This window comes from Suricata suricatta, chromosome 12 (genome assembly GCF_006229205.1).
Source record: "Suricata suricatta isolate VVHF042 chromosome 12, meerkat_22Aug2017_6uvM2_HiC, whole genome shotgun sequence".
NCBI classification, from domain to species: Eukaryota; Metazoa; Chordata; class Mammalia; order Carnivora; family Herpestidae; genus Suricata; species Suricata suricatta.
The window spans coordinates 47,355,347-47,370,009 of record NC_043711.1 but is presented as its reverse complement, the minus strand read 5'-3'; the positions used below and the strand labels follow the sequence as shown (position 1 = coordinate 47,370,009).

The following is a 14,663-nucleotide window of genomic DNA, read 5'->3' as shown; positions in this document are numbered from 1 at the left end:
ACAACTAACTTACTCCCTCAATTTAAATAAAATAATAATAATAAAAAAATTCTAATGATACTTCACTCAAGAGTCAGAGCTTTTTATGAGACTGTTGCCAACATCAGTGTCTTGGAATGATCTCATCTTTCATTCTGGCAAAATTCCAACACACAATTTCATTAACCCAGGTACTGTAGGTGATAAAACTCATTTTTCCCTAAAGAGACAGCTAAAAAGTACCAGTTATACATTTATGAAGTACCAGCAATCAAAATTATGGATTTTCTAAAAGGTTTTTAACTACTTTTATTGAAAGGAAAATCGCTGTCTCAGACTTTTGTGACACTGCTGCTAATAATAAATTTTACCATTTAGACATGGCCATAATATGGTAGACAGTGTCAATAAAAGTATGGAGCAAAGATGATCCCTGTCTTTTAAGTAATGCCTTCTAATTACACGCAGGAAATGATCACGTGAAGTACGTAACTAATGCCTCTTAAAAGAACGCACAATACTGTGTCTATCGTGATACAACGTCCTGTATACACACACTCAGGTGCATGGGGAATGACGCACACTGAGCAGACCTTTACCAAATGTTTTCTAGTGCTTTCCAGGCTACAAGAAAAAAAACCAAACCTAAATTTCATTTGTATTTTTGACTATAGTCTGTCTGCTGAAAAAAAACCAATGGGTTCAAAGGTTATTTGCTTCTTTTTGAGCAAGGCGGGGGGCACAGAGCCTGTTACCTTTGGCAAAATGGTTTCAACTTCTCTATCTAATATGCTACAGATCACTAGAGGGCACTGTGGTATTTAGGCCACTCTGACCTCTCTGAGCACTTGGAAAGGTCTTGAACTCCTGAACAATGTCAGGAAAGTGAAAGGGCAGACTTTTTAAGGGGATAAAAATGTACTCCAGTAGCACCCACTTTTTCTTGTTTCTAAAGCAATTCGAACACGCAGGAGAAGCGCAAAAGTCAAATTCGTAAAAATACTGAGTTCCTATGATACTCCACGACCTGTCACCTGGGATCTGCATCACCCAGGGTTCTGGAAATGTAAGTGGTGAGGCTGGAGGCGTGGGAGGCGCACACACCGACGAGGTACCAGAGCGCCTACCAGAGCGCCGTCCCTCCACATGTGCTCCAGCCTCCTGCACTTAGTAGAGGCGATTTCACTGCAGAACATTCAGGCATGCAAGCCGAGAGTCACAAACGGGTTGAAACAATTTATGATATCCGGCCTCCTTCGACAGGTATTAGCATATACCTGGTTTCTTTAACATACACTTTGTTTTTCCAAAACCACAAACATTGGTGCTGGAACTTCATGTGGAAGTGCTTAAGGGGCGGAAAGTTAACACCTTTGTGATCCTTGCAGCCTCACGGTGGCTGCTCAACAAAGGCCTCTTTGTCCAGGCTTTCTCGAGATGTTTTCTTAACATGTTCCAAGTAGTTTTAGGCAGGGAACTAAAGTAAACAAGATGTTACCATGATAAAAACACTTGTGAAAACATTACAGGGCGCACTTAGTAGTTTCTTTCACATAAAACTCTTCACAGTTTTGAGAAGTAAAATGCACAGGAAAAAAAAAATTAAAGCAAATGATCCGATGAAACATCCTCTACCTTCTACAGGCCTCGACCTTCTTGGAAGGGTCAGAGTTCTGCCCCCTGGGCATTTCCCCTCACCTTTCTTCTCCTAGGCTCTTTTAGAACACAGAACAAATTTATTTGGGTTTTAATAAACAATATATGTCTGACCAACACACACCGGAATTCTTCTGATCGCTGTGCATGGTGTTCTTCTCCAAGAGAAATAACCAGAAAATATAAACAAAACAGAAACAAAAATTCCTTTCAAATGGATACCAAGCAAGGACACAAATTACTCCCTTCTGAGAAGTTACACAAATGACCATCAAAAAGAAAAACTAGGAGAGATGGAAATACTCTCCCCAAGCACAAAAGACTACCTCGTATCTGTGAAACTCGGGGTCTGTGCCTGATTTTACATTTGAAGTCAGAAACGGGAAAAAGTGATCATGATTTAACCTTTGAATCTACTCTCCTCCACCTTGTAAGAGGAAGATAGGAGTCCTTTATGAAAAAGGAAAAGGGAGGCAGTATAAATCCGTGTTTTCACTGGGAAAGGTGGTGTCTTCAGCCTGGGTTGAAGAAAAGAAACAAATGATCCCCATGGGGAGAGAATGGAAGAATGCGGGGAGCTTCACCTATCCGGAGAGGCTTGGTGGGGAGGATTTCATCAGGGCGAGGAGCCGGGGCGCCTGCTGGTATCAGTTAGCTCTAACAAATCCAACAGTCACATGACAACTTAAAAAAAAATCAACACGAAAACTGCAACTTGTTTTGAGAGAAAACAGGGAAATAAATGCGCACAATAGACTGGGTATCTGCTGATTCTGATAAAGGTTCCTCTGTTGGCTGTGGGGGAAAGACAACAGGATGGTTATTTGTACAGTATTTATCTTTGAAATCAAGGGCCCTGTGGTATACCTCACCTTGGGAACAAACACTGCAGAATAATCACAGAAAAGTGTCAAATCTCTGAGTTTGATTTACCAACAGTTATGATATTTCTCTCTCAGGAGGGAAAAAAGAATATGCCTTCGGTTTAGACCCATGAGTCTCCCCTCCTTTCCTGTAACCTCCCTCTCTGTGAACAGTGGCATTTTATTGTCAGATGGGATTTTTATCCTGAATAACAGATCTTGGCCTCTCTAAAAGTTATCTCTCACTAGCCTGGGCAACTGAGGATCAGAAAACAGCTAGCTGCCAAGCAAAGTCACTTTCCCCTTTCATACTGAGCCCTGAACAGCAGGGGGAAGAGCCCAAGCCCACCTAAGTATAAAAACCGTGGACGGTGAATGAGGTAACAGGGCAAGGCATGCGTGGGGATTTTCCCAAAATGTGAATACATGTGAGGGCTCTGTGAATCCAAACGAAAATAACCCAAGATGGCAACGGCTAAGGAAATGCAAAAAAGATTTCTCAGCTAAAAACGTTATGACACCAACAAGTTTACCCTAGGTCAGAGGTCAGCAAGCTCCACACCATCCCTGACACCCAGGCCAAGGGCTGCTCTCAGGCTACAAGAGCAGAGGTGAGCGGCAGTGAGAGGCTGCACTGCCTGCAAAGAGGCGCCGCACTTCTCGTCTGGTCCTTTACAGGAGAAGTCTGCCGGCCCCCGGCCCCCATCACACTGCACTGCCACCTTGTCTTCGGACAAGAAGTTTATGGTTACAGACGATATTAAAGATTAGTCTCTCTGACGCACTAATGTTCTGCACGGTCACACCTTCCCCAGGAATGGTCATCACTGTTCGGATATTTAAAACGACCCCTCTTTTAAAAAGAGACTTGAGTACATAGATAAGAAGGAAAAGGACTAATATGTTCTTAAAGAGTGCCTAGTATGGGTCAGGCCCTTTATGTGATGCACCTTTTAATTCTAACAACCCCGAGTGGGAGTTACTAATATTATTATCCCCAATGACATGAGTGGATACTGATGCTCCAAGATGCTGTGTGACGAACTCAAAGGGCACACACACGAATACAAAGCAGCTTCACTGCCCCACCTGCCTTTTCTTCAAAGCTCTCTCTATACGTATGGCGGTGAGATGAACACAGAGAACGGCGATGCTTCTAGCCTAGCGGTACTGTTCGGCAGTTAAGAGAAGTCTACAAAGGCTGACTGATGGGACGTGGATCCTTACTCCACCTCCTGCTAGCTGTGTGACCTTGGGGAAAATCACTTGACCTCTCTGTGTGAGCTTCCTTATCTGTAGGTTGAGAGAAACAACTTACTATCATCACTGTTAGGTGGCGTGAGGATTAAATGGGTTATACAGTTGACTCTTGAAAAACGTGGGGGTTAGGAACACTGACCCCTCCCCATTCCGCATGTAGCAAAAATCCATGTGTAACTTTTGACTCCCCCCAAACTTAACTGCTAATAGCCTACTGTTCACAGGAAGCCTTGCCAATGACACACTGAAGTCGATTGATACAGTATTGTATATTGCGTGTATTATATACTACTATGCAATAAAGTAAGCTACAACAGAAAGTACTCAGAAAATCCTAAGGAAAGGGAGCACTTATAAAACTATTGTGTTTATTGATCTCCACAGTTCAAATCCGTGTTATTCAAGCATCAACCATATATGCAAAGGACTTGGAGCTGACCCTGTGGCACGGTTGTGGGTTGTTTAATTATAAACTCTTACTAGGAGAGCGTAAAATCAGGGGATCAGAAGATAAACAAGGGGGAAAATCTAGAAAACAACAACTAAGTGAAGGTCAGAGCAATGCTACGTTTGAATAAAAGCGCCTTGGGGAATCCATGTACCCCTAGTATCGACTTGCTTAAACCCTAAGACGACATCTCTACGAGGGATGAAAGATGTGAGCCCAAGAAAGACGTGCTTCCAGAATCTACAAATATGGCACAGTTTGAGAAGAAATGCTGGAAACCTCACTTCTCATCAACAACTTCATGATGACATGATTCAAAGAGGCCGTGTGGTTTCTGTTTGACCCACACGAGATACGGTGGCTCTTTTGGTCCAGTTCAGTGGAAAGCAAAGTTGGTTTCAAGAGTGCCAAAGTGACTACTCATCACACTGCACAGAGATGCGGGAGAAGTGAATCTGCAAGAAGACTAACTTATTTTCCACCACATTAAGCAAGACACTGAAACCTAAAGACAACTCTGAATTTCCCAGAACTAAAATCAGGCTGGAGAGGAAACTCAGAATCCTGAACTTGTCATATATGGCCAATCAATGTGTAACTCAAGAAGCCATTAAGAGAGCATGGAGTTCTAGGGGTTTTTTTCTATTTTATTCAGCATTTACTCTCCCATTTCTGGTGTATATGTTCGTTTTTCACACTCGGGAACCAAGCCTCTCATCCCTAGCTCCCACGTGGTTCATGTGGGGTGAACATCTCTATCTGCTCTGGAGGTGCCCATGTGATGGCATGAAGGCTGGCTACAACAGTGAGACTGACTCACGGCTGGAGCGCGATTCAGTCTGGGTCAGTGGGTCAGTGGGAGTCTGCCCAGGACTACGGATAGACTCCAGAAAAAGAGATGCACTGTTGAGATGGATAAACTTGTGGCATGTAGATGTGTCTTCTTTAGTTCTACTTGGAAAGAGCCTAAGGCCGATGGCAACACAGAAGAAAACAGAGCTACCAGATAAAACCAATACTCCAAGAAGCTTGTTTAAACATCTAGATCCAGCCATGCCTGAGGCGAGCTATCCCACCGGACTTCCTAGTTACAAGAGCCCATTATCATTCCCTACTCCCCCCACCTCATTTTGGGGCAAGGGGAAAGAATGAGGGGTTAAACCAATTTAAGTCAGGTTTCTGTAGCTTACAAACGAAAGTCTTCCAACAAAAGAAGCCAACAAGTAAGTACTAAGAACAAAGGGGCAGCCACGGCAGGGTCATCGTGGGTATCCAATTCCACTGAACAATATGAACCAGGAACATGTCCCGTCATGTGCAAAACCTCCAAAATTGAGAGATGGTTTTCTATAAAGATCTAGGCTCCAAATATCTGCTAAAGGGGATTTTTTTTTTTAAAGGAACGAGTCTTGGCCCCAATACTCATGATCTTTAGATCTTCTTTAGTATGAGGTTGGTTTGAACTTGTGCCACCTCAGTGTGGAGGCACAGAAAAAAATGAGATATATACATAAATATAACTGGCAATTTATGTGATAAATGGACTTCTGATTTGAGGTGGAGGGTGGAAACACTTTGGTTATTAACAACAGTTTTTAAATAGGTCTCATTGAAAAACTGCCTTTTTCCCTTGTGGCTTTAAAACTGATACACCAAAAATATTCATAGCAATTATACATTTCTAGAGACTTTATGAAAATAAATCCTATTTACAGATGTTATCGACCATTCTAGAGATGAGCGAAATTAGCACCAATGTTATTTATCAAAGCTAGCACTGGTGCAGAAGGTGAAATCAGAATGTGAAAGTGGTTTTTGCCAAGGTCTTTTTCTCTCATTATCTAAATACAATTAGGCAGTAACAAAACAAAGACTTATAATGAGTGATTTATATGAGATCAAGGCCCAATAATACTACTAGCTTGAATCATAATAACTGTAAAGGGCTCTTGCTTATTTTAAAGTATCACTGCTCTTGACGGTTCATATTTAGAAACAAATTGTAGGCATCTCTTTAAAAAAATTTTTTAAGTACTTAAGTTTCTAGTGACTACATAATGCTCTTCAAATAAAATATAAAAGCTGGGAGGCTCTTGAATAGATTCGTAGTCTTCATTAATTAAAACACAACATTCACTATAACTCCTTTCAGGTAACACTGGATAGACCTTTAACGGTGGGTTCTTAAAATATCTGTATGCAGGTCCGTAAGATTAAAGATAGACACTGCTTTAAGAATATAAAGACCACAAAAACTAGAAATCTGTACACAAATCAGCTCTTCTCTATTTCTGGGGGCTTGAATGAGAGGAAAAAAGCCAAAAGCAAAGAACCTCCAACCCATAATCTGTAAGCCATCATGAAGCCAGATATAAAGGAGTGATATGTGTGCATACGTTCAATTACTGCGTACTATGTAAATATACTAAATATAATGTATTCTTATATTCAGTCCATCTGCCATTGAGTCTAAGATACTATCAATGACACAGAGCAGTTTAGTCTAAATACTATTAAAGAACCATAAAGGTATGGTATGGAGAGGAAATACTAAGATGTAGTGCAGAAGCATTTCACTTCAACTCTGGGAAGATTTATCTATCATTTATTTACAGAGATGCTTTAACAGTATTACAGACTTAAATGGGATAATCCTAGTTTTAGTGATACTTTAATGGCTGAAATTAAAGTTACTCCATTCTCCCCGTAAGGACAAGAATCGGAACTAAAGTCAACACCAGTATGGAAAGGTAAGAAGCAAGTTGGCAGCATTTCCTTGGCACCCCTTTCTGAAGTTTGCAAGTCATGTGTATAAAAACAAAGAGGGCCAATCACCAAGCTGCAAATGACCATGGACTAAGAGCAGTCTTATAAATGTAAGGGTATGTCAGCGCCTCAGAATGCAGACAAACGAGTAAGAGTTCTGGCAAATTTAATGCTGGGAGAAGGTTTAGTTAATCACAGTCGTCCTGGGGAAATGGGTACACCATACACTCTCACTAAGAGCATCAAAACCACCCGTGGGCGAAACTCTTTTGCCCTTTACAATCGACCCTCCGCAGATCCTGTGACTATTCCTAGGACGATGTGCTAGACCTTATGGTTTAGAGTCTGTTCTCAAAATGGTGGTCTGAAACCCTCCATCAAAAAGGCATTTTATGAGGAAAAGCATGAGCAGTGGGAGGTGATGGCTATGTAAGAGAAGAAAGCAATATAAAATCATTCTTACTTCAGAAATGATTGGAAATCTTCGCACACTGCTTCACAGCCTGGCCACTTGCATACACCATGTCCGTAGAGAGGATGGCTATGGGGGTGCTCCTCGTGGGACAAACTGAAAAAAAACACACACGCACACACACACACAAAAGGACAAGAGAATGAATTTGTTGCCAAGGACCATCCCACCAGGCTTCAAAGGCAAGAGGAACCCACATGGCTGAACGTGGACCTGGAGGAAGCTAGGGTTTCTTTCTCCCATGCATTTACTAATTAATTCTGCATTGTTATTTAAAAGCAAGAGTTAAGTTCCAGACTGTGATGTTAGAAATGTACCACCACGTATGAAAAGTGTTTGACAGGCTTTTGTTAGAGGCAAAGCTCTCTACTCAAACTGTGAAGGATTCTTTAAAAAGCTAGAATTTATCATTTAATCTACATAATGAAAATGATCAAATCTGTACTTGATTTTGAGATTCTCTTGCTGTTTTCTACCCAGGATATTATACATTTTCCTCCTCCCTTCCACTAGAAAACTGCTTTCGCATAATTGTATGATCTCACAAATTAATTTTATCAAGCACCGAACAGAGCAATTAAATAATTTAGCATCAAATAATTTAGAAAGACAAATATACCCAAGTAGATGATTAGCTTAAAAAACACTAGTAACAGGAGAAAGATTATATCCCTAAAATTATAGACACCAAGGCTGAGAAAAAAAACGTGGCATGAACACAAGGGGTTAATCCTTCAGTGGGGTTCCAATCAATACGTAATGATTTGACCACAAGGATCCAAGTCATGGGATGCTTTGATCCACACCATGTGGTGCTTGGAGAAGTGTATTCTGTTGCACTTGCTGATGAACCATATTCTCAAATATTTTCTCTATTAGATTTCTGCATCCAGACTTCTTTCAGACAAATTATTTTTACAGTCGTTTCCATATCCTTAGATTCTATCAAATAGAAATGTAAACCTAACACTGAGAGTTCTGTCTCATACTCGAGCACATTCTCTTCAAGGGAAGGGCTATTTTGCAACTTATTCCACAGCCGGTCCGTGACCCTGAACTTCAATCACGAGTCTGTACACAGAGGTGCAAAGCCCGCACACATGCGCAGTCTGTAGATCACCACAAGGATGCATATTCATATATCATCGATCAATTCCCATTCACGGGGCAGGCACACACAAATGCCATTTGTCCCTGACTTACAACGAATCCACACTGGGCATATTACGAACAGTTAAACTAAGAAGCATGAGGAGTAAACACACATGGGCACAGAACTACACCTTATCAAAGATCAATAGGTCTCTCTATGGCTTTTAGATAATTATGCTGGAAATTCAACAAAATTTGAAAAGAGTGACCAGCTTTTTTTTTTTTTTTTTGCCTTAGAACAGAAAATGAATCTGGAAACCAAAAAAAAAAAATTTTTTTTTTTTTACACAAGTCTAACTGATAAAGGAGCCCCTCATGAGAGAAAAGAGTAACAATGCAAGTGAAAGAAGGTAGCTCTGTAATGAGATTTACAAAGCCCCACGGCAAAAGGACAGGCTCTAAGCAGTTAAGAGGGCAAAAGCCCACTGGACCGATAGAAAAGAATTATTACCAATCCAAGATCATCTTCAGGTTTTTTAAAGAATAAAACAGATATGATGACCTAAGATGATGGACGTTAGTGAAACTACTCTGGCAGTCCTGTCATGAGACATGTAAGTCAAGTCACTGTGCTCTGCAACTTATACAATGCCCTGTATACCTTATACAATGAGATGTCAGTTACATCTCAGTGACACTGGAAAAATAAGTATGATACAAAAACAATTTCAAAAAACTACTGACAATATTTGAAATTAAAGAATCCTTCTAAGGACTAGAATTCTCAGCTATTCTGAGGGAAGGAAATCATTTAAAATGAAAACTATTCCTACCAACAGTGTGGAAAGAAAAAAAACCTAAGTTATCTTCTTTACCAACTTCATTAAGATTAAAATATTTTCATGTTAAAAATTTTAATATGTATGAAAATATAAGAATACTTTTCACAAATTAAGGCATGAAGATTTCTATCATCTTCTTATAAATATTTTTAAAAATGTTTACTGAGGGAGAGACAGAGAGATGGGGGGAAAGGGTGGAGAGAGGGAGAGACAGAGGATCCAAAGCAGGCTCTGCACTGTTAGCAGAGTCCGATGTGGGGCTTGAATCCACAAACCATGAGATTATGACCTGAGCAGAAACAAAGAGAAGCTTAACTGACTGAGCCATCCAGGTGCCCCTGATCCTTTTCTTTTTAACATGATCTTGTTATTAAAGAATTATGTTATCAACTAGTCCTCAAAATCATTATTTACTGAAACAAACAGCCCATCACAAATTGCCTTAGCCTGAGTTACATACTGAAATTGGTAGAATCATCCCTCTATTTTGGTCATTGAGATTCTCTTCATGTTTTATACACCTATGAATTATGTTAAAAATAAAACTGACCAGGTTCAACATCCCAGTATATAACTGATTTTTACAAGATGCATTCAGAGAAGTGGGATGAGTCAATTAATGAGTACAAAGTTTAAAATTCACTATGAATATTCTATCAAGTTGCTCTCCAGAGGTGCTGCATGCTGAGTACATTCCTAACCATTATATATACTTTGTGTGACTCTTTAGCCTCAACTAGTTAGGATGTGAAATACCACTAGTTAAAAACTGCCAACAGTTATTCTTCTGTGCTTTTTGTGAAGCAGAGAGTGTCCTGAAAATAACAGAAAGAAAACAGTGGGTGTTCACTAGAGGAATTTATGACTAGAAAAAAAATATACATGATTTAACATGGACTCTGCCATCCCCTCCCCCCACCCAATCTCTCTTTTCAAGTGAGGTTATTTGTGAAGGCCCCATGGTCCGAATGAAAACTAGTCTGCTCCAAGAATTTATTTTTGTAATTTAACTTGGTACCCTTATTTCAAAGTGAGAACAGAGGACAGTTCAGTAAGACTTGACAGAAAGACCACCACTGGCTCCCGGACTCTGAAGAAACCCAAAGTCTTCACACGCGTACCTAGTTACGTACTTAGAAGACCTCTTGGAAACTTGCCTATACATTAAAACAATATTTATTGTGAAAATAAGATAAGCTCTTATTTTCATAAGTTCACATTCGCTAAGATGGTTCCTTACAAAAATCCCTTCCCCTTACCACCCTACCCCCCATTTCACACGGAATGAACCCACCCTAGATAACACTGTTAACATCCGGTATGTTGTGTGCTGTCTTTTTCTTCTAATGTATCACCACTTTATGAAAATGGAAACATACCATATAAACCACTGTCACCTGTTTTTCATGTTTAATATATAATTCAGTACTTTCACTTATTTTTGCAACTCACGGATACTTTTATTTATACTGTGAAGGATAAAGCACTTTTTTAAAAATTTTTATTTATTTTTGAGAGAGATGGTTTGCGGGGTGAGGAAGGACAAAGATTGTAGGAGACCACATAGAAGCAGGCTCTAGGCCCTGAGCCATCAGCACAGAGCTGGGTGCGGGGCTCAAACTCACGAACCATGAGATCCTGACTTGAGCCGAAGTCGGAAGCTTAACCGACAGCCGCCCAGGCGCCCCTGAAAAAAGCACTTCTGTAAGTATACAGTGATGGGGCTTTCACCATGCAGCTCACTGCACTTATGGCCTGACTGGTGTTCTAACTGCCAGGCATTCCAAGTAAAGCTGGTGAATGATGACCATGAGCAGGTGCAGGACTTGAAGCTATGAAATCTTTACTTCCTTTTGAAAATAATTAATCAATCAATCAATTAATTAGAGAGAGAGAGAGATGGAAAGAGAGAGAATTATCTCAAGCAGGCTCCACGCTCAGGGCAGAACCTGAAGTAGGCCTTGATCTCTTAACTGTGAGAACATGACCTGAACCAAAGCCAAGAGCCTGACACTTAACCAAATGAGCCATCGAGGTGCTCCTAAATCTCAACTTCTTTTATCAGCTGCCTCCAACCCCCCCCACCCCCGTCCGCTCCGATTTCATGACAGATGCAGCTCATTCCACGCCATGCCTAACTACAGGTCCTGGTAAACTTAGGTACAGCAGGGCTTCATGTGGATGCAAACATTTTTGATGAGGTTTGAAGCAGCTATGTGGAGATGACCACTGTCTTAGGTGGCCAGCACCTGGGTGGCCAGTGACTGTAACTGGATACTTTTCAATACACAGTTGGCTGAAATAAATTGCTAGGCTCTGAAAGGAAAAGGAGTAGGCTCGAAGTAGGTCTCTGACAGAATATCTGGAAAAACCTATAAGGAACCATCCTAACTGTCAGAGGTGGTGAGGAACTGAAATTTTCACCATATCACTTTTGAGGTGATTTTATGCCCTGAGAAAGGTGGTGCTTTTCAACTGTTAATTTTTTTCACTTAGATGTATGAATACATACCTACATAGGCACACACGGAAAAACCAAGCGCTACTAAGGACTCAATTTGGAGACTGCCATTTGCCCGGACAGCGGCACCACAAAGCTCACGGCGCACATGGCTGAGCCCAGTTACTGGCCTTTCCAGCACTCTGTGCGCTTCACCAGTTGCACCTGTGAACAGGAGCTTTTCTGTCTCACAGGAAAAGTGGAAGAGACACTTATATTCTGACTGCATATTGGGACGTGCCAAAAGGTGAAAGAAGGTAAATAAAAAAAACGAGTGAAAAGTGTTTTTTAACTGGAATTAATTAGACGTGTGTACAGGTGGAAACCTGGTGGAAAACGGCACTCCAAGGACCCGAGGGCCAGATAAGATCAGTGAGCCCAATCATTTCAAGAAGCTGTTCAAGGTAAACTCACCAACGTGAAAAGCACATGCTTCTGAAAAGGTGCCCAAGTCGATGAATAAAGACGTATTTGGGTTTGAAAATACAGAGTTGATTTTTAAATAAATTACGTTTTACTATAAACTCCCAGGTTAAAAATCCCAGGGGTGGGGACTGCAACCAATTCATCACCACACACTCACAGAGAACACGGGCTCAATGAATGTTACACAAATTCAGGAATAACAGAAAATAAATAGTTATACTATGCTATTGGATTTTACCTATGGCTGTATCATTCAATTAGTGTTTGCCCTTTTTTTATTCTTGAAGGTAAAGGTCAGAATGCCCATCCACCTGAGAAAACAGGGTTTTGACACCTTCTTTTGTTTAATTTTACTCCTAATATATGACATGCATAGAGTATGCAGTCAAGAAAAGCCAGGTGATTTAAACTAATAATCCTTGATATGTAAAAATTAAATTTTTTAACACAAGAACAGTGATAGCATTTCAGATTAGAAAGAACCAACTTGCCATAAATACAATTACACATAAATATATAATAACGATTCCTGACCTTACAGGATATTACATACAGTATATGTTTGGTATGGTGCAATGGTGTCATTTTCAATGACATTTATTTAAGATTTCTTCCTATTTCTTCTTCTTATGTCAAAGTATGCTAGGCAGAGCCCTAACTTCAATACAGACTTTAGCTTCTGAGAACATTTTATTTTTTAAATGTTTGTTTATTTTTGAGAGACAGAGAGAGCATGAGCAGGGGAGAGGCAGAGAGAGAGGGAGACAGAATCGGAAGCAGGCTCTGAGCTGTGAGCGCTGAGCTCAACGTAGTGCTCAAACTCACGAACTGTTAAGACCATGACCTGAGCCAAAGATGGAGGCTTGACCCCAGCAAGCCACCCAGGTGTCCCTGAGAAGATTTTCTGTGATGGTTCTAGTTCCTCAGTGGGGCCCTTCATGGTTTCCTTCCAAGTGCACTTCTTAATGACAACGTGACACTGGAATCATTAAGTTTGTCTACTGCAACTAAGGACAGTTTTTCATTTCAGTCCGTACTCTAAAAGTGTCCGTATTAGTCCCAAGGTAGTTTTCTGTATGGCAACCAGGAGGAGACTAATCTTTGAAGGAAATGAAGTCAACGCACACCTCACTGGGCCCAAGACATCTCCATCAACTCAAAGGCAGTTCCCTTTTCACCTGACGGTACACTCAGCTTTTCCTGTGCCCTGACCCAGGTTCTCGGGTTTCTCTTCTGAGTTTATCCCAATCTGTGTTTTCTCCCTTTTCTGAGTGTGCTCTGTTTTCTTCCCCTCCAAATTCCCGATTCATCTGTAAACAAAAGTCTACGTTTGTGAGCATCAGCCTTATAGCTTCTCTCCCTCATGCGGCCCCCCCATTATAAAATGTATTTTATTTCACTAGCATGTTATTTCATTAGTTGAGTTCTGAAAGACTGTTGGTCATTCTCCCATCTCTCAAACTTGTTAAATACGGGGGGCACCTGGGTGGCTTGGTTGGTTAAGCACCCGACTTTCGCTCATGTCATGATCTCACGTTTGGGAGTTCAAGACCCGCATCATTCTCTCTGCTTTCACCACAGAGCCCGCTTCAGATCCTCTGTTCCCTTCTCCTTCTGCCTATCCCTGCTCATATACTCATTTTCTCTAAAAAAATTTTTTTAAATAAAAAAATTGTGAAATATGTTTTTCTTTTTTAAGTGCTACTGAGAGATTCATATACCATACGATTCACTCTTTACAAGTATATAATTCAATGGTTTTGAACATGTTCAGAGTTGTGTAACCACATCGCCTATAATTTTAGAACATTTCGATCACACCAAAAAGGAATCCTATACCCATTAGCAATCATTCCCCGTTTCTTCTCAACCTTCAGCTCCTTCCCACCACTAGTCTTCTGTTTCTAGACATATGCTTATTCTGGACATTTCATATAAACAGCATCATACAAGATGTGCTTTTCTGTGTCTGCCTTCTTCCACTTAGCACAGCGCTCTGGAGGTCCACCCTCCCTGTAGCGTGTGTCAGTATTTCGTTTCTGTTTTACAGCTGAATATTCCACTGTACGTGTATATATGCATCTTTTCAATCCATCCAATCACTGGTGGACATTCGGGCTGTTTCCACACTCTGGTTACTGCGAACAGTGGTGATGTGAGAGTGCACGTACATGAAGGAATATATGTCTCAATTCTTTGGGGTATGTAGATCTAAGAGAAGAAGTATCGGGTCATGGGGTAACTCTATGGTGAAGGGGAGGAGGAACTGCCAGACCAGAGTTTAAATCAGCTGCGCTACCTTATATTCTCACCAGGATTATCTGAGGGTTCCAATTTCTCCATATACTTGCCAAGACCT

The 14,663-nt window shown here is 40.8% G+C and overlaps 1 protein-coding gene across 9 annotated transcripts in view; it reads right to left on the bottom strand.

Moving 5' to 3' along the window:
* FOXP1 (forkhead box P1) overlaps positions 1 to 14,663 on the bottom strand; it is a 383,317-nt gene that overhangs the window by 49,695 nt on the left and 318,959 nt on the right. For 8 of the 9 annotated variants that reach the window (XM_029918730.1, XM_029918734.1, XM_029918733.1 and 5 more), the window contains one exon: positions 7,436 to 7,540. The exons of the other annotated variant lie outside the window; for it this stretch is intronic. In XM_029918730.1, the coding sequence (XP_029774590.1) occupies positions 7,436 to 7,540 (105 nt within the window). The remainder of the gene's footprint in view (positions 1 to 7,435; positions 7,541 to 14,663) is intronic. 9 annotated transcript variants of the gene reach the window in all.